Source organism: Condylura cristata, unplaced genomic scaffold, assembly GCF_000260355.1.
Source record: "Condylura cristata isolate star-nosed mole 26May11 unplaced genomic scaffold, ConCri1.0 scaffold00004, whole genome shotgun sequence".
Lineage (NCBI taxonomy): Eukaryota > Metazoa > Chordata > Mammalia > Eulipotyphla > Talpidae > Condylura > Condylura cristata.
The window spans coordinates 59,737,656-59,758,416 of NW_004567105.1; the positions used below are offsets into that span (position 1 = coordinate 59,737,656).

The following is a 20,761-nucleotide window of genomic DNA, read 5'->3' on the forward strand; positions in this document are numbered from 1 at the left end:
TGGGTGCCTCTTGGACATGAAGAGGGCTGTGTTCCTGGTGCTCTGGGCTGCTTGTGTATCCCCCGATAGATGGGCAGGAGCCTTTGTAGGAAGCTGGTCTTTCCTGGGGACATGGAGCTACCTGGGGCGGGAGCCACGCAGTTCTTCCTGGTGACAGGGCTCTGCTGGGGAGGACTGTGGCCTTGCCCCCAGATCCTCCTTTGAGCGTGCTTGTCTCTTGCCCCACTCATTCCTGGAGTGTCCAGGGACCTGGACTCTAGGAAAAACTCCCATGATTCTGCCTGAGGGCTCCCACACCTGCTCGCTCCCAGGCCCTGATCAGCTGCTGGCCCTGCCCTGCAGTTCTGCTGCTCAGCCTCCATCTTGTCTCCCACTTGGCATCTGGTGGTTGAGTGATGACAGGGCGGTGTCTGACCCGTGAATAGTTGTTTGGTTCCTCAGTTGCTGTGACTTGGAAACGCGCCATTACTCAGCGAGCTCTGGGCAGCAGCTTCCGCCTTGCTTGATATTCCATGTACTGGTTTCCTTCCTTTTTCTCTGTTCCTCTTTGTCTTCCCTCAAAATGAAAATAGTTTTGTTGTTTTGTTTGGATAGTAATGTAGCAACTCTAACTACCTGCTAAAATTTTTGAAGTACAGATTGCAAAGTTTTCCAAAAATCAAGTAAAAGTCACTCCACATTGGTCTGCTTTTTTCTTGTACTTACTACTTTAGCCCCCCATGGCGGGCACCTTGGAGAAGAGGAACTGTGAGTGGGCACGGTCCCTTCTGGTCAGTGTGCCTGGGCCCAAGTGCGAGCTCACCAAACCACCTGTGGGCAGGCAGAAGCTCACCTCGCTCTGATCCCTGGCCTACCTCCCAGCATTCCGGGATTTCTCTTGTCTGTGGCTCCGCTGCTTCCATCAGCCCCCACTGCTCAAACATCTCCTGGCCTTGCTGCCTCCTGCCCTGGCCAGAGAAATGGCGCTCACCTTCATGACAGCCATGCACAGTGATCACCATATAGAGAGAGCCTCTTTTACCTGGCATTGCTTGAGGATTGTCAGATCCTGCCTCACTAAAAATTTGACTGGAGAGAAGTGGTTCATGGTCTGGTCGAATGGGTTCTCACTCTGCATCTTTCTGCCATGGATGTTGGGCACGTGGGGAGGAGCCTTCCTTTTCTTCAAGGGCATGCTTCCTTGTCCTCTACCTGGACATGCTCACTGGGCCTCAGCTATCTGGCTCAGATCTGGCACTGTCTGTCAGGCCCTTCACCGGGCAGTCAGAGCAGGCATGTCTCATCCTGAGGAAAGTGACACACTTGTTGGAGGGCGTGTCCGTGGCCCCCTTCCAGAAGCAGCCCCCTTCCCTTCTCCTTCCCGGCCTCAGTCTTGCCTCTTTTGTTATCTGAGGCTCCCTGCTGTCCCTGCCTCTATTCACTGGCTCCTGCTTCAGCTCTGCAGGGTGGTGTGTGGTGTGGGGAGGAGCAAGGCCTGTGTCAGGGAGCTCTTTCGTAGTACTGGGCGGTAGTACTGGGCGTGGGATAAGTGAGTGCACCTCTGACTTCTTGGGACATGAGGCAGCGATGGCCACCCTGCAGGGCTGTCACTCCTTTCTGGCCACCTCCACACCCTGGCCTTTGTCCTGTCAGGGGTGCTGAGGTCTTAGCTGTGGCTTCACACTTGGCTTCACCCATACAGCCAAAAGCTGGACAGATGTAGACCCTCAGCCCTGGTCCTGCTGCTGCTTCGCTCAGGAAACTTCTGGTGTCCATGCATGTACAATCTAGAGTGACCTTTGTATGTGTTTTCTTTGTTGTCATAGGGCCCAGCCACCACCGTTGCCTTTTCAAGAACAGGGGAGTATTTTGCTTCTGGAGGTGCTGACGAACAGGTAAGTAAAGAAGGCACCTTGGCCTCTTGGCTGATCCAGATCAGAACAGAACAGGTGGCCAAGACATCTTGGGAGGCAGGTTTCACCAGCACCTGGTGACTCAGCAACCACAGAGGTTGAACTTGGGGGCAGTGTTCAGACTGGGGGCCATTGCCTTCCCTGAGTGGATCTCCTGCAGGTGCTGGCCATGGGGCCGCATCGTAAAGCTACCTGCACAGACCAATATGGATTGGAAGGAAAAATAAAAGCAAAGTTTTTCAGTGAGTTTCTTTTCCTGCTTATAAGTGAATAATTTGTTAAGAATTATTGGAGACTCAGTACAACCAGGTAAAGTGGGCAGTGAGTAAGAGCTTCTTGCCCCTTCAGTCTCTCTGGGGCAGCTGCACTCATCCCAGCCCACAGATGTGGGCACTTGAGTCTCAGCAGATGGCAGAGCTGGAGGCTGCCCTGGAGCTCCCTGGCCTGCTCGTGTGTTGTTGAGGGCTCAGCATTTTCACACGCCTTTGCCTTCAGAGAGAGGACACGTGGGAGGTGGTCCTATCTCACCTTGTCCTTTGTGTCGCATCTTTCAACTTGTCAGTCTGGTATGCCTTCAGCCCAGACTGCTGGACACTGCCTTGTCTCCTGTGTGCACTCCCTGGCCTGGCCAAGCGCCTGGCTCCTGTCAGTTCTCAGGGGCCTTGAAGGAATGTGTCTACCCATCGGAAATCTCAAGCCAGGTTCCTGTAGTTTGTCCATAAAGCTGACTCCCCTGAAATAGAGCAGGTGCCCAAAATGTTCATTATGGTGGGCATCACGGCTCTGATTCTCAGCCCAGGGAAGTCCTGCTGGCCTCTGGTGAGCCCAGTGCCAACCAAACACAAAGTTTGGTTGAGTTGCTGCCCATAGAGGGTGTTTGCAGGCTTTGAGTGCAGCTGAATAGAGACAGTGGATGACTGCCTACACCAGCACACTAGATCCTGCTAGAATTAGACAGGGAAGAGGAAAGCCGGGGGCCCCTGAAACTCCCCTGCTCATGGGGGGCTGGTTCGTTACCTACGAGATTGGGAAAACGAATATAGCAGGTTCATACCATAGACATGGTGAAAAAAACCATCTAGGGGGCAGCCTGGTAGAAAGTGGGGCCTCTACCCACTTGGACCCCTTCTCAGGTAGCGTCTGCTCTTGGCCCGTGGCTGCCTGAAAGTCTGCTCTGAGAGAAACCATTTGGTGTGACATTGGCCATCTCTTCATACTCATGAGAGTCATTCCACTCCAAGGCATTTATTCAGCAGTTAGGCTTAAACACAAGCCCCCTCTAAGAAAGAGTGTGTGTGCCAGCTCTCTGGTACCTGGGAAGAAGAGATCTGGGTACTTGTCAGTTAGAGAGCAGAAACTGGTATTGCATGGCATGGAGCCTCCTAAAGATGCAGGCTTGTGACTGATTCTCAGTGAGGAAAGCATCCAGGGGTACACTGAGTGTTCACCTTATGTGGATGCAGGGGGTTTTTCTGTGACCTTAGTTGACCAATCGCCATCACCCACATTTCCCAACATCCCTGGAACCACCCTAGCACAACAGCCGCAGATGGCCCGCACTTTCCAGCAGAGGGCGCTCTTGCTCCCTGTAGGGCCCTTCCCTCAGCTTTTGGAGCATTTCAGGACTTGAAGAACCTCCAAGTGGGATGTGGGATGACGGGTGTGTTACCAAGTGCTCCCGATGGCAGTGTTTGTGCTGAGCTGTCTCCTGTGAGCATCACTGCAGGCTGTGGGGGTTGGAATTAGAATCAGCCCCTTTTCAGTATTGAGAAGCTGAAGCACAGAGAGGTTGACTCCCTTACCTAGAGCCACACAGTTGGGGGAGTCAGGATATTAACCCCAGTGGTCTACCTTACAGTCTATATATTAAAAAAAAAAGATTTTGGAATGGGTAATGGGATTAAAAGTGGTGGGGGGGGGAGGGAAATGCACTGGACTGTGGTGATTGTACATGGGTGATTTGGTGATGGGAAGCCCACAGGGATTACAACTGAGGTGGAAAAAGGCACAAAATGATGTAGAAATAAACTATTACATTATTAAAAAAAAATCTATGCATACAGAACTGGGGTACAGGTCAGAGGTGCAAGGGTGGTCAGAGGATTCACCAGAGACAGTAGGGGGCAGAACAGACAGATCTACTGAAATATACTGCTGAGGGGAGCAATGGGTGCGACAGGGGAGGTGTGCTGCGCCATGTGGGTCAACCCCAGGCTGGGGATCGAACTTGTGTTGAAGCAGCTGTGGCTAACTTCATAGTCCCGTGTTTTAACCCTTTGTGCCGCCAGGGAGGGCCCAGGATCTGTATGTTAACAACTACTCACAGTGTAACAGGCCAGGCCACCCCCTCAGAATTTTTTCTTCCAATGAGAAACAAATTATAAACAAGAAGAGGGACAGATAGATTAAATACCTGCTGAGTTTGTTGTGAAGGAAATCAAGGATTGTGATGAAAATTAGCAGGAGGGCTAGCAAAGACCCCTCTGGGAAGTTGATGTTGAAGTGGATACCTCAGGTCTGAGAAGCCACCAGCTACATACATCTTGGGCCTGAAACTCCCCAGGCACAGGGACCAGCACTTGCAAAGGCACACAGTCACTTTCCACCCCGGAAGTTCATTCAGGTCCTCTCCATGTCTGTCCAAACAGCCTGCGCGCTGAGGTGAGTCCGGCCCAGAGTTGAGGTGGCAGGTGGGGGCCACTTTCAGAGCTTTGAGGCTGGCCTCTGGCATCATTTTCCCCATAAAGAACACTAACAAGGGTTATCTCACCCTGATCCTTTGTGCTTGTTGGTCTTGGCAGGTGATGGTGTGGAAGAGTAACTTTGATGTCAACTATGGAGAAGTAAAGGTACAGCGGCCCCGAGCCGCGCTGGTCAGCTCCTCTGGCAATCTGGTAAGTGGCTTGGTAGGCATGTCCCGAGCCAGAGACTCTGTTGGGAAGTGGACTTAGAAGCAGTGGGGACTGGAAGTTTAAACCCATTTTGGGGGTGGACCCTAGTAAGATGTTGTAACTTAACGTAATCCTTTGGCACCTGGATTTGAATCTAGAATGAATAGGCTAGCTATGAGGAAGCTGTTAGGGTGGACTGCTAAGTGCCCAGTGCTGTTCCCTTTGGTGGGGAGTGTTTCCATGGCCCAGGCCTAGAAAAAAGGAGGGCCTGTCCCACGCTGACCCTGGGCACAGGACAGCGATGTGGGGTTCCTAGAGGGTGCAGGGCCTGAAGTCACAGCTGGGACGAGTGGGGTGGCCCTAGCCCTGTTGCTCTCACTTCCTTTTTTTTAAGCCATGGAAAAGGAAGTTTCTCAGCCACAAACCATTTTAGTACTGTTGTTGGTAAAAAGGCATTCAGTGTTAACAATAATTTTTGATAAATATTTGGAAAGAAATAATTGATATAGTCTCATTGATTAAGGGTGCTTTCAACTTTGGCTGAAATAAATTTTACAACCAAGGATGTGAGTTCAGGGTTCTAAGCTGCAGTGGCCACAGTCTGCATAAATCTCGCCCTGGACCTAAGAGGCAGTATGGCCTCTCCCACACTCGGAAACTGGCCTGAACAACAGGAAGCAGCTTGCCCAGGGCCCCCAGCAAATCAAGGCTGGGCCCAGAATAGAACCAGGAAACCTTTGAGTCCATCCTGGGTTTTCTTTGGCTCGAGCACAACCCCTCCGCCCCTTTCACACACATGCGCCCCTGTCCTGTGTGGTGGAACTACTTCTAGGAAAGGACCCAACTGGGATTTAAAGCTTTTCTTTCAAGGGCTGCCCTGGGCGGGGAGGTTTTATTACTCCCTCTGCGTTTGCTAATGTGTGGGTTTGCTGGGGAATGACTGGGTTAGCTGGTGGTCTGCTTCTGCCATTTCATCTTCCATAGACAGCCATATTCCACACTGAGAGTTGGGGCCCAAGTCACCTCTACTGCTCCCCGTCTGTTGAGCTTATACAGTGAGTCAGGTCCAGCCAAAGCCTCACATGTGCGGCCCTGCTTATCCTTCCCTCATCAGGGTGACTAAAGTTGCTACTGTCATTCTCAGGTGAGACACGGGGTTTAGTCACCTGCTCAGATGCCTGGACTTGGGGTCCCACCGAGCTGGCCGCTCTGAGCCTGGCTGACTAAGCTAGAAGCTGCAGGCAGCGAAGGGCCTCATCACAGCTCTGCCCTCCCAGGGGAGGGCACTGCACCATCTCTTGGGAATGGCTGGTATTCACCATCAAGTGATGATCCTGTGCTCCTTTTCTTGGAGTTATTCACAAAATAACTTGGGCAAACTGCCTCTTGTCTCCTTAGTTCTGCTCAGTGACACCCTTCCTGTCCAGAGCTGTGGGTCCTGATAGATGTGGGAAGCCACATGGAGTAGGAAAGCCAGCAGGACAGGGCAGGGCGTGATGGGTGAACAGCTCAGCAAGGCGTAGGAAAACCATTTATTCCCATACTGTGATCGAGCTGTCATCACAGTTTTGCCCACTGGACATCACCAGCTGACCCTAAACAGGAAAAGGTATGGATTTTTGGGGTCCCATCCCTGGGTGTGTGTTCAGGCATTATACCCCCATGGGAGCTGAACATCCCTAAAGGCAGGTCTCAGCACCCCATGTGGTATAGGTGAGCTCATAGTCTTGAAGGGACTCGACTTGTTAATCCTAAGCTCTTCCTTTTTTGGGACTTTTTACTTGTCTTAATCGGATTTGAGACGGCCTTCTCCAGACATGCCCCAGTGGGTAGGCTCTAGGGACTCTGACCTCAGGACTTCAGGGCCAAGAGTAAAGCTAGGGTTTGTTTTGCTTTATATACATTGTGTGACACTGACCATTTCAGCCAGAGTCAAATGCAGGTGTGGTGGCACTAGGTGCCTCACATTGTTGTGCAAACCTCACCTCAGACTGAGGCGAGCCTGTTGTTACTGCACCACTTGTGGTTGGGTTTCCCCTGCGGTAGGGAGGGAAGCTGAGGCGTGTGGTCTCGCTCTTCCTGTGCAAGGGCCTTCCTGGCGCTGGGGTAGCACTGCTGACTGACCCCATGGCTGGCCTGGAGGCTCAGCTCCACAGGCAGCCCGTGTGCTCTACAGCCATGTACACTGCTGAGGGGAGCAGCGGGCGGGTCAGGGGAGATCTGCTGCTCCATGTGGGTCGCCTCTGCGGCAGGGATCGAACTCGCAGCACTGAAGTGGCTGTGGCCGGCTTGCAGGGCTGTGTCCTAACCCGCTGCACCACCAGGGAGGGCCCTGTGGGCCTGGGTTTCTAACAGAGGCTACTTTGTGAGCCTGTCTGGCTTGTCAAATTTTGGAATCTTTCAAGGGAAGATTCATGGGAAACAACTAAGAAAGATATTTAGCAACTTGGTTTTCTTCACTTAAAATTGGAGGGTGTTCTTGCCCTCCCTGCTTGCAGGCTCCCTGGCTCTGAGATGGCGCCTGGTGAGTGGGTGACTGGCTAGGGTGGCTTGGCTCCTCGAAGACCCTGTGAACTCTGCCACCAGGCTCCGGAGCTCCCCTTTCTGATGACCCTCAACCCCTCCACCTTTGGGCCTTAGGCCCTAGAGTCACAGAAGACCCGCTGGATATTTGAGGATATTAAGACACTCCAGGCCAGGTGCTAGGTCTTGAATTCCCCAACTGTGTGCCTGTTAGAATGTGGCAGTTTGAGGGCAGACCACAGCCGGGACAGCCCTGTGAGCCTCCGCCAGCCCTGGTGCCCTGGAAAACCCCCTGCCAGGACCCCTGCTCTGACTGTGGCATTCAACTCGGACTCTTGGAATGAAGGCTATCCTTGAGCCCACTGTGAACAGTGCTCTGTTCACCACCCAAGCTATTTTCAACCTCTGGGTGAAAGTCACAGCTTATTTTTAGGCACATTTCATGTTGAAAAGCACAAGCCATTTCCCAGCCCTTCAGAATGAGAATAATGGGTTCCATTTTCCCTCTATTCTTGGCTGAGTTGTGCTTGGGGAGGGTTTTAGGGCTGTGCTGGGGAGCTTTCTCTGCTGGAAGGCTGCAGGGGAAGGGTTCCAGCCCATGCGCTGGGCGGAGGGTGGGCAGGAAACTCCGTGTTCTGCCTCGTGACATGCTGCCAGGCTGGAAGAAGGTTGGAAGGGCCTCAGGCGTGCAGATGAGTGCCTTGCACAGGGGCTGGCGTGGGGGCAAGAGGGAGGCGCCCTACAAGCTGTCTGCAGCTTGTGCTGGGGTTTCTGGCGTCTAGTGCTTAACTCTTTTCCCTGGTCGTCCCCTGTGATCATTTACCTGGAGTCTCGCACCCTCCTGCTCTCTGTGCTTCCAGGCTTGTCTATGAGGTAGAGGGATCTCTGTCTTGGCTGACCTGGATTGGCACCTGACCTCCATGTCCCAGTTGCCATAGGTCTGATTTCTCCCTCAGTCAAGGAACATTTAAACCACTTTAAATAGCAAAGATGCATTTATTCTAATGTACTCTATTCATGCATATGAGGCCCGTTATGCAACTGGGAAGGAATATGGTGGGGGCAGGGGAGCGGGCGGGAAGGGAGAATGCAGAATTCCAGGTAACTCAGAGAAACTGATGAGCTACTTCCTGAGTCCTCAGGGCTGGCTGCCATCTCAGACAGCAACCTTGAGTCCTAGGGCTGAGGGCGCCTCCATGCACCTTGAATAGATGCTAGGCCCTCCTTCGTGAGTTTTCACGAGGTGGGACATGCCAAGCAAGGACTTGGAGCCATGCCCAGCACATGGCAAGTGCTCACCAAGCTTTAGCTATTTTAAAAATGCTCCTCTTCCTTCCTCTGTCCAACTGAGAAGTACATGAGTCCTCTGCCCACTCAGGGTGATTATGTGTTCAAAACCCACCAGGGTGAGTGGGGGTCATTCTGACTGGGGCGGCTCTCCATGCTGATTCTCCGCAGGTCATCCTCAAATGAGGGATTTCGACTCTTGTGGGCATCTGTTGTGCTTTTATGAGACTCAAGTCCTCTGTGTTCCCAGACCAGAAAGCAAATCCATGATGTGGGTAGAATGGGCCTGTCTTCCTTCCCCAACCCTAAGACTCCTCAGGGCAGGGTACCCAGGATCCCCAGAGCCTCAGTGCCAGAGCTGTCTGCAGGAAGAGGAGGTTATTTGGCTAAAACCTCAGCCTTCTCCGAGTATGGGCTGTTCCTCCTCCCCTCTTCTCCTATTCTGAGGGTGGAATCCCAGCTGCCCCCCAACCCCCCCCACATAAGCTGCCACATGTCTTGTGTGACAGTGCACAAGGTGTGCTTGACTTACAGGGTTCTTGGGCCCCGATTCCTGGCCAGGGGATCTTGGCACTGGCTCTTACCCAGGCACCTCGCTTCAGGAGTCATAGGCTCAAGGTAGGGCCAGGGTCCCTTTTCCACTTGTCTCATAGATTTGCTTTCTTGCTGAGGAGCATGGAGGACTTGGGTCTCTCACTGAGAACACAAATTTCTAGGTAATATTTACTTTCAGTTTTGGGGAGAAGTATAGATTTGAGGGGACACTTGGCTGGCAGGGCATTGTGGGTGTTTGGAACAGGAGTGAAGCTCATAGCTCACATCTTGGAGAGGAGCCTCTCTTTTCTCCACTTGACTCTAATTCTGGCTCCTACTTTTCCAAGGCACTCACGAGGTTCTTGGCAGCAGAAGGCCTCAATACCTGATTGGAGTCATCAGTTCCCTGGGTATTTATGCATCTTAGAAAAGCATAGTTTTGGGGGCCCCAGCTCATTGACTCCCCTGCCCTTAGGCTCGCGGCATCCGTGGTGGGTAAGATATGCCTCCTAAAGGGCTCAGGCACACTCTCTGCTCATACCCTCTGGCTGAAGGGTCACAGTCTCCATCTTTGTGATCCGGAGGCTAGTGTCTGAACTGGCTCTGTGAACAGACTTAGGGACAATGGGCGCTTTGTCTCCTGGGAGCTCCCAGTAGCATGTCTCTGTGTGGTATCCATGGGGTAATTCATTCCTACCCCCTCTGCTGCACCAAGGAGGAACCTGAGCCGAGGTCACCCGCTGGTGAGTGACCCAGACCTTGGGATTGAAGTCCAGGTCTTAGCCCTTTAGCTAACACAACTCTAGGGACCCTTGACTAGAGCATGGGCTCTCCCCATTTCTCAGTGGAACAGATTCCCAAGCCCAGCACAGGACAGTCTCTGGTAACATAGAGACACAACTGCTCGTCACCTATTTCCACACACACATGCGTAGGCTCTGGTAGCACTGGTTCGGGGCCCCGGTACCTGCATGTGACTCCCTGGCGCCCATCCCTGCACGCGTCCTGCAATGGCTGTGGTGCCCTTGCTGGCCCACGTGGGCAGCAGAGGCCTCACACAAGACCCCTCACTTCACAGGTGGGTTGTGTTTATCATAATGGAAATCATGGCAGATGTTTGGGTTACTTAATTTTAGTGGCTTCCCTAACAATATTACAAGTAAAGAAGATTCAGTAGTTTATTAAACTCCATTTTTGGGTAATTTTGATTTTTTTTCTGTACAGACCACAACTTTCAAAGAATGTTTTCTGCTTGAAGCAGAGCACCCTTGGGCAATGGCTGGTGAGAATGTGATTGTACAGATCCTAGGTCCACCAAAAACCCTGAGGGGGCTGGCATAGCCGCCTGGGATTGGATTCTCACCTGCTGTGTCACCTGCTGCACTGCTGGGAAGCAGGCAGCTTTTGTCTCCCTTTCCCTCCAGAGGACACAACTTACTTCACTGGGAGGTGGGCCAGGGCTGTTGTCAGACACATGTTAAATAATTACTGTGTTTACCGGAAAGGTGGGACCTAGGTGGGCCTTTGACAACTACCAGAAGGACATTTGCAGAAATAGATCAGAACAGGTAGCTGGGCTTCTAGACTGTGACGGTCCTAATAACATTTGACAGTGATTGCTTTAAGCCTCTTGCAGGGGTTCTCAAATTGTAGTTTGCACCAATTACCCTGAGGTCTATTAAAACAGCAAGCCCTAAGCTCTATATTATTGAATTCAGTAAGGAATTTGCATTTCTAAGAAATGTCTAGACATTGCTGATGCCGCTGGTCCAGAGTCCCACTTGCAGAGCCTCGGTCTCTGGAACACAGCCTAGCCAGTGGGGACCATGCTGGGACTGGGAAGTGGAACGGGGAGTCTGTCTATCTTGGGAAGCTTTTATGGCTCATGAGGAATACAGCTGGGAGAGGCTCTTAGAGAGTTGGTGTTCCTCTGGGCCCACTAGAAGCTTGCCTTTTTCCAGAAGAGGAGAAGTGGTGCTTCTTGGATTCTAATCTCAGTGCAGTATTAAAAAGGAGTCACAGTGCTGCCCTATGGGCCCTTGAGAGCCAGAGCCAGCCACTGTGCTCTGTTTACAGCTGGGTGGGCAGACGCAAGTTTAATTTCCAGCCCAGGACATCAGTTACAGGGAGGGTAGGACCCACCGCCACCCCCTGCGGGCGTCTGTCATCCTGTCTCAGCCCGTCCTGTCCATTAGTACTGCAGCATCAATCCAAGTCAGTTGCCTGTTGGTTGAGTCGCCCTTCTCCAGGCCACCTGCCTCTGCATCCCGCCTCACATCTCTCGCCCTGCAGACGTAGCCATCAGCCACCCTTGCACCCCCAGTCTGCTGGGCCTCTAGGGCAACTGAACCTGAGATGGTCTGGGTACTTGTGGCTCAATGTTAATCCCCCAGAGGAAGATTCCTGTGGAGCTTTTAGATAGCAAGAGCTGGGACAAGCCCCAAGACAGTGATGACACCAGTGTGGCAAGAGACAGGGCTATGGGGATGATGGCGCAGAAGCTGCATTCCCTTCTCTGAGCTGCGCTTTGAGTGACTGATGGTAGTTTCCTGCCACTGGCAAATTCCTGCTGATTCTACAGGCAAATAGGTCCCTATCCAGAGGAGAGTGGCATGATGCTTAGGAAGGGGCCTGTTTAACTTGAAACTCACAGGAGGCATATTCTCAGAAATCCAGGTCAGGGTGTGGTAGGAGGGTCACTGCTGTCATGGGGACAGAAGAAACTGGAGTCCCATGATGCCCGGAGGCCCTGTGTCTGTTCTTGTGTGCACAGGGGCATGCCTGATACATTAACCTGTGTTCACACACCTCTGAGAAATCTCTTACGTCTTTCAAATTTCTCAGAACGATTTTGGGATTTTCTTTTACACCAAAGACCAAGTAGGGGAATCACGGTCAAGTTGACATTCCCCAGCTTCACCTGGGAAATTGAGCCTAAGTCACAGTATAGCGGGCAGTGGAGTCTTGAGATTGAGATCTTTACTGCAAGGCAACCCTGGCCGTGGCAGGGCAAGCTGCGTGCCTCTGGGAGCCTTTCATTTCAACCCTAGGTCTTCTGCTGTGCTGCTACCACTTTGTTGATGTTGGTGACAAGTATCTGTGACCCCACCAGGCAATTCAAGTGTCCTCACCACACACCTGGTACAAAGCAGACAGGGTAGGCAAAAACTGAGGCTGTGGGCACCTGAAGGTTATTCTTCTGATTCCACGTTATTTTTTTAAGCCTAGAAACCTGAAAATGAAAGAATGGGACCATAAAGAGAAATAAACTCAGTTGCTTACAGCTGACCATGACTCTGCTCCTCCCTCTCAGCAGAGCTGCACTCATCCCGTTAGTCCCCCTGCGGACGGCACTTCTCCAGGCAGCCTTCCTAGGGGCCAGGAGGTCGATGCTTCTCCCTGCTCCACCTACCCAGCCAGCCCCCTTGCTGGAGCAGCCCTTCTCCTGAAGTCAGTGATACACAGGCCTAACTTGTTTCCTGGAAGGCTGGTGCTGTGGTCTCCCCTGGGCGCCTAGAACGCATCTGGTACACAGAATACTCAGGAGTTCAGGAGAATATTCAGAGTTCAATGGACACATGCCTGCAGCCTATGGACAGTGTGAGGTGATGTCGGGGGCTAGCAGCATGCTCTGGCTCTTTTCTTTCAGCATTTTCGCTGGGCCCAGAATAATTGAACCATTTTCTGTCCTGGTTTGTCATTTTGGGGCAAGTGGCCTGGGGTGGTGGTGGTAACTGGGCAACCCAGCACATCTGGACTGGAAGTTCCAGAACCTCATTTTCAATGGAAAACAGCCCCCTTTGCAGCTTATATTTTCCAGATTGGATGGCAGCATTGCCCATGTGGTGTAAGGGTGTTGGATAATGCTGGTGTTTATGTTCTCATCCGTTGCCATGGGAGAAATCAGAATAGATGGTTTCCATGGAGATTATCTTAAAATTAGTTTCTTTGAAGGTCTGGACATTGCTGCAGAGTTCACTGAATGCTCTGGTGCCATCAGGGGCTTTCTCTGTCCCAAGTGCCGAAGGCTGGTCAGAACATTCGTGGACTTACACAGACCTTTACCTGAAAATGCCACGATGTGGTAGTGGGGAGCTCCTGTGCCTTTGCCTCTCCTAGGGTCCTACTCTCTTGGTCTCAGTTCCTCAGCGATAGCTCGTTCCAGTCAGCTGAGAACTTTTTTAAAATTAAAACAAAAGACCCCTCTGTGTTTTGGAGATTTTCAAACTAGCACAAAAAATGGAGAGAATAATATAACAAACCTCCACATATCTTTACCTAGCTTCCACTTTGTCAGTCTTCTTTATCTCTCCCCATGTTTTTAGAAGAGTTTTGGAGTATTTTTTTTTTAATACCAGATAATTATTTCACTTTAAATAAAGACTCGCCTTATTATACAACTGCAGTGGTCTTATCCCATCCAGAAAAATTAATAGTTTCTTAATAGCAGATGCCTCATCCATATTGTCCATATTCATATTTTTTTTGCATTGTGTCAAGATTGTTGTTTTATGCTTTTTGTTCAAAACGGCTTGTGACGCATGGTTCTGGTGTGTAGAGGGATCGAGCTATCTTTACTCATTCACAGTGGGCCCTGGTGCAGGAGGGACTTTGTGGTTCCACCCTCCTGCTGTCCACAGGGTAAATTGTGTGTCCCAGGACAGGCTGGTTCTAACTTGGAGGGTTCAGGACATGGTGGGCCTGCTGCTGCCAGCCGTCGTAGGCCAGGCATCCGCTGGAGGGTGCTGTCCTCCTTCGCAGACCTCAGAGGACGGAGGAGGAGAGGTGATGTAACCTAAGCTCTCGCCAGCTGTTTGCAACTTGATTTTCCAGGAAAGGGACGGAGGCTATGAATCCCGTGGGACGCAGCCCCTCAACTCCTCCCTGGTGGCATGAAGATGAGGTTCTGGCTGATCTGAGGCCAGTTGCCTCTCCTTGTGAGGCAGAGCCAGGCCTGGGGATGGCTTGGCAGGTTTGGCTCACGTTCTGTGATGCTGCACAAAATATGAATTACTGAGCTCGGGAGTGATGCCGGGTGTGGTTGGTGCCTCCAGCACTCTCCATTGAACTAAGTGCAAGGAGAGTTTAAAATAGCCAGCCTTTGTTCCCGAGGTTTTAGAAATTCAACTCCAGTAGTTACAATGAGCTGTCTTCAAGTGGATCTATAAATAAACCGCTACTGTGCCTCTTTGTCACTGAGAGCTTCGGCGTCTTCCAGAGATGTCGGCTCTGCCGCTCATCTTCATTTGCTGCCTCTCATCTGCAGGGCAGCTGCGATCATCCGCGAGCTGGGCCGACATGCAGGGTTTGTAATGGCAGCAGTATGTTCTCTTCTAAAAAGCCATAGCCCACCCCACCCCCCAGGTTAACTATACAAGGAAAGATGTAACTTTGCATAGCAGAAACCTAACAGAGAGGTCGATACCACTGTTGCTCAAGGTCAGTACCACTAAAGACAAGTCCTATCCGCATAAACCCTGTGGTGTCATGCATGTAGTTTTTATGGGTCTTGTCAAAAGCAATCCATTCATGAAAAAACATCAGACAGACCCAGATTGAGGGCCATTTGACAGCCCAGCTGATCAGCACTCATCAAAAGTGTCAAGGGCATAAATGACAAGGGAAAACTAAGGAACTGACACAGATTGCAAAAGACCAAGGAGAAAAAACTGAATGCAGCATGAGATCCTGGATAGGATTCTGGAACGCCAGGCTCCAAGGACATTAATTAAAAAACTGGTGACGTTCAAATAGGGGCCTTAATTTGGTTAATGAAATTGTCTTAATGTTAACTTCCTGGTTTGAACACTGAACTGAAGTTTATATAAATGTTAACACCAGGGCATCCTGGGGGAAAAATATCTGGAAATCCTCTGCTATTTTTTGCATCTTTTATGTTAGCCTAAGATTAGTTCAAAATGTTTAATTAAAAAAAAAAAAATGGCAGCGCTTGGGCTTTATCAGAAGTTACTCTCCCCTCCTGGAGTGCCGCCATTTAGGTCTTGGCTGTGGGGAGGGTAGCTAACCTTGAGGTGTTCGATGCTCAGCCTCATTAGTGTTTGTGGAGGTGACTGGTTGAGTCAGTCCTGGGGCAGCACACGTGTTCAGAGGCCTAATCTCACAAAGATGCTGGCCATCAGCCCGGGGTCCGCGGGGCTGCTGTGTCGGCCTGTGTCTCTGACAGTGCAGCTACGGTGCCTCTGCTCTGGGAACGGCAGTCCAGACCATCAGCACACACTTTGCGGCATGAGTGCAGGCCCGAGCAGGCTGCCTTCTCCTGAGACCTCTAGGAGCTGTGTGGAAACCCCCTCTGACTCTGCTTTGCAGCCCCTGTATTATCCCCACTGGGGGTGATGACCTGGAGGGCCTTAGCCCCTGAAGATTTGGGGTTGTTTTCCTGGTCCCCTCCAAGGAGGAGGGCCAGGGAGCTACTCTGCCCAGGAATGATGTCTGGTTGCTTTCTCATGGTCTCCACCAGTTTGCAGTTGCTTAGCTGCCTTCTACCCTTTTAATCCTCACTCCTCCCCATTGCTTCCCTCACCAGAGCCTGTCATTTCAGTAAGGCAGACCTCCCTGGCTCCCCTTGTTTTTCCTGGGGGCTAGTTTGGAGATGGAATGAGATTCCATTTCCTGCTTACCAAGGCAGTCCTTTCACTGCTTTGAAAACTGTGGTGTTATAAATCAGCACTCTTGTGTCTGGGGAAGTACTTAGAAACTCAGAGAATGGGGCAGAGGATTACTGGAGATCATAGCCTTCACTATGGAGTCCCAGTTTTGCCTTAGATCTTGGTAAAGAGACGGGGGCTCTTAACTTAAGCCTTTCACATCTCCCTCGTGCCAGGCACTCCTGCACCCAACGCGTATGTAGCTGGGTGACATGCCCCCGTGCTCCCTGCTTCAAAGGGACCAGTCTCTGAGGAGAGGACTGTGAGATGAAAAAGTGGGCCAAGCTGCCTCTGGCCCTGAGGTCTGGCTGGTACTGGTTCTGAGAGGGCCTGGGATCCAGGGGCGGACCAGACACATGGATCCCTCATCCTGAATTTAGACCCACCCTTCCACCCCTTTGTTTCTTTGTCCAAAGGGTACCCTGTCTTCTTCCCATTGGTGAGGACCTGGGGTCAGTGGTGGCTGTTAGACATACCATGACTCGAGGTGAATGAGTGTCTCATTTACTTTCTGAATTGCAGTGGTGAGTCCAGGTCCCATGTCTCTGTGCCTCTTGGCTCAGGTTCCCAGCACCTGCCCTCCTTGGGACCCCAGGAGAGTGAGCACATAGAGGCACCCTACACATGCACACTCTAGATAAAATACAGCAGCAGGAACCCTATACTCCTATTCTGGCTGACTGGGAAGAACACTGGCAAGATTGCCAAACAATTAGATGATTTTAAGAAACCAGAATTCCTCTCTAGTTCAGGGCTATGTTTAGAATCAGAAGTTTCCTCTCATTTGGACTCTAGGCCGGAACCCTTATTATAGGGCAAAGAGGACTGTAGTATGTCCAGTCTGCTAACGTGTGATGAATATAGTACCAGGTTTCCTTTGAGCTTCGGTTTGAAAAATCAGCTATGCCTTTTGCCACTTAAGATTAGCTGGAAGTGAGCGTGAGCCCAAATGAACTCTGTCCTGTGTGATGTTCTCTTTGCCAAGGCAGAGAAGCAATTTTAACAAACAGAGAGGTGGGCAGACACAGACAACTGTCAACTTTTCAGAGGGCTAAATTGTCAAAGCCAAAGACCCGAGGCAGAGTAAGAAAGGTCTGTGTCTATGATTGAATAGTTCAATGGAAGACAAGTTGAAAGATTTTTTTTTAAATTATGTGTGTTTGTGTTTTCATTTCCAGTTTTGCACTCAACCCTGCTTTGGAAATAGTAACATGTTTCAAATGGGCAGTGGCCAGATGGGCTGCCCACCTGGGTCTATGCAAGGAAGGTAACAGTGAAATAGTCCAGACCTCTCCCCTAAGCCATGGGAAATTCCTGAATGCTTTTGTCGGCTACAGAATTTCCGTTTCTGGAGCAGGGCTGCTAAGGGGCAAGGTCCAGTGTTAGAAATGAAAAGAAAAGGAGAAAGTTCCACAAGGAGCAGGTGTTAATAATTGACCACCTAACCACAATAGTCTGTTCATGACATCTTTATGGAAAGCTCCAGCCACTCCTGGCCACTGGCCAGGTGTGTACAGACCTTGCGCACTTAGGACTGTCAAGCTGTGTACAGACCCCTAAGTGGCCGAGGCCTGACATTCCATAGAGTGGGGTGGCTGTTGTTTGGGAAACCTTGCCTGGGGAAAGGCATCTACTCTCAGCGACAACTGGGGAGATTGAGGCTTTGGGAATTGAAATGCTCTGAAACGCGACTCTGGCTTTCTGCGTTTGGAAACTGTAATCCCCAGACCCATGGTGGGGCTCATGATCTTCAGCCTGGAGAGGTGATTTTTTTTTTTTTAACCTTGAGTGCAGAGTGGCAGTGATGGGTAGTCTCAAGTCCAGTGTCTTATGGTGGACAGATTGGGTTCCTAATGGCATTTCAGGCTTACTAATTATTATATGATGAATAGTAACATTGGCTAGTTAAGAAAGTAAACTGCTCTGTGAGTTTGGACAAACACATATAGTCACGTAATCATCATCATGGTCCCCTGGTTTAGAATGTTTCTGTCATTCAGAAAGTTCCCTTGTTCCCATTCCCTCTACCTCCAGCCCCAAGCAGAGTTAATATTTTAACAACATTGAACCTTCAGTAGTTGAACACTTAAAAGTATATTTATATTTCTCTATTGATATAGGTCTCCTTTGACTTTCTTCATTAGTGTTTTTAGTTCTCCACATACAGATTTTGTACATATGTTGTTGAATTTTTTTTAATGATTTATTTATTTATGCATACAGAATTGGGGTATAGGCCAGAGGTGCAGGGGCAGCGAGAGGATTCACCAGAGACAAAGTGGGGAACAGAACAGGCTGACTGACAAAGTATACTGTTGAGGGGAGCAGCAGGTGGGTCAGGAGAGGTCTGCTGTGCCATGTGGTCACCTCCATGGCGGGGATCCAACTCATGCTGAAGTGGCTTTAGCTTCTTAGTGCCGTGCTTTACCCCACTGCGCCATCAGGGAGGGCCCTTTGTCGAATTTTTATCTGAATATTTTGTAGTGGGTTGAATGGTGCCCATTCAAAAGATATGCCCATATTTTAACCACAGAACCTGTGTATATTACCTTCTTGGGAAAATGGCCTTTGCCAATATCACTAGGCTAAGGAGCTCAGGTTGAGATCATCTTGGAACATTGGGTTGGTCCTAATGTATCCTTATAAGACACACACAGAAGGGAGACACATGGAGAAGGAGATACCATGTGAAGATGGAAGTACAGTTTAGAGTTGGGCATTCAAAAATCAGGGAATCCTGGAGCCAGTCGAAGCCAAAAGAGGCAAGGCCTCCCCCTTGCCTCCACAGGGAGTCTGGACTTCTGGCCTCCAGAACTCTGAGAGAAATGCATTTAAGTTGTTTGAGGCCATCAAGTGTGACAGTTTGATAGAGTAGCCATAGTAGACAAATAACCAATTTCATGTTGTTCATGCAATGAAAGACAATGGCCAAGAATTTTTCAAAAATAATGAAAGACATCAAACCACAGATTCAAGAAAGTAGAGTAAGGACAAAAGACTAAAGAAAAAGTGGAAAACAAACCAAAACCCTACACAAAGTATATGTCTGCTCTCCAAAAACCAAAGGTTAAGAGACAGTAACAAAGGTATGCAGAGAAATGACACATTTATATACAGAGGGAAAAGGTAAGACTTCAGTACAATTTTCATGTAAAACTATATATACCTGAAGACGCTGAAAGGAAAAAACTGTCTACAGAATTCTGTAGTCAGCAAAACTATCTTTTAGAAATGAAGTCAAATTACAGACACTTTTCAAATAAAAACTGAGAGAATTTACTACCAGCAAACATGCACCATAAAAAATGATCCTGGTCCCTTTTTTCTCTTCTTTTTCTGGGATTCAAGTCACGTGTATTAATTTAATATAGTCCCATATAGCTTATGTATGTTCTTTTCTGTCTGTCTGGTTTTTGTTTTGGTTTGGTTTATTTCCTATTGTGTTTCAGTTTGAGGGACTAATCTAACTTTAAGGTCATTGATTTCTTTTCCGGAGCTGAGTTGAGTCTGCTAATGGTCCATCAGAGCCATTCTTCATCTTTGTTAATGGATTTCTTATTTCTAGCGTTTCTATTGACTTTTTCACCCTAGAGCAATAATAGCAGGAGGGATGATTTATTGTACACGTTACAACGTTCTCACAACTGAGAATGGAACTAGTCCAGAGTGTCACAGGGTCTGGGGCAAAGTGCCACTTGGCTGTCATAGTGTGGAGTCTTCTCAGACTGAGAGGCATTAAGACGGAGAGAGCTCCAGTCTTTCCTATAGCGACCCTTTCTTATGATGTCAGGGAGAAATTTCCTATCTGCTCATCTGCATTGTATACATTTTCCAGTTGAAACTTTGACACATTAATCATATTTATTTTAAATCCTGTGTCTGCTAGTGTCACCATCTAAATCATTTAAATCTGATTCTGCTGATTGTTTTGTCTCAACAATGGTATGTTTTTCTTTTCCTTTTCTTTCTTTCTTTTTTTTTGCCTTTTTGTGTGTTTCATAATTTTTTATTGAATGCTAGACATTGCATTTAGCATTGTAGAAACTGAGGTAACTAGTCAATCTTATCAGGAATTGTACTTGGCTTAGTTTTTTAAAATTATTTTGAAGATGTTACTTCCGCCTGAATTCTTTTTTTATATATATATAATATAATAGCTAATTTTTACATCATTTTTGTGCCTTTTTCCATCTCTGGTAGTCCCGTGGGCTTCGCATCACCAAATCACCCCATGTGCCATCACCATAGTCCTGTGCATTTCCCTCCCCCCTCTGTTTGTGATCCTATTCCCCACTCCACCCCCATAAAATGTCTCTGGTCTATAGCTGTTCATTATTATTATTTTCTCTCCTGGTCCATTATACTCCTGCTATGAGTGAAACTATCCAGTATTTTTCCTTTTCTTTCTGGCTTATTTCACTACTGGCTTTTTTTTAAGGGTGAAGTCTGGGTGCTGGGGGATTTTTCCTAATACTCTTGCTTCCCACTCTCCCCATCTCAGCTTCCCTGGGGGCATGCCCCTCTGCCAGCCATAGACTTGGGGGCTCTTCCTGCATATTTGGTGCTTGCTTTGTTGGCTTTGTTGCGGCATCTCTGCTGTCCTGGTCCCACTTCAGTTTGAGACAGGTCCTGTATTCCTCAGAAGTAGGGCATTCTCAGAACCTAAGTGAGAGTACCACAAAGTTAAATAGAGTTATGTGTTCCAAATTTCAGCTTTCTTTCTGTTGGTGTTAGGATGTTTATGTTTGGTAAAAGTGAAAGAGGTGGTGCAGTTCTGTAGGAATGCAATGTGGTTAACCCGGTGATGTACTTGTGATTCGCTTGACCTAGAACCACCAGGCAAGGCCCCAGTGGCCTTTGATGTTGAAGGAAGTGCTAATGGTTTTTCCCCTTTAATGCAGCTCTGGTTATTCTGCCATTATTGTTACTCATAGCCTTGGTATGTGCCTCTCTTCCTGCTCGTGCCCAT

At 49.4% G+C, this 20,761-nt stretch overlaps 1 protein-coding gene across 1 annotated transcript in view; it reads left to right on the top strand.

Annotated features, from left to right (window-relative positions):
* The window catches only part of POC1A (POC1 centriolar protein A), a 57,823-nt gene that overhangs the window by 18,898 nt on the left and 18,164 nt on the right, over window positions 1-20,761 (top strand). Inside the window, exons 8-9 of the mRNA XM_004676097.2 lie at window positions 1,806-1,874; window positions 4,694-4,786. Coding sequence (XP_004676154.1) covers window positions 1,806-1,874; window positions 4,694-4,786 — 162 coding nt within the window. The remainder of the gene's footprint in view (window positions 1-1,805; window positions 1,875-4,693; window positions 4,787-20,761) is intronic.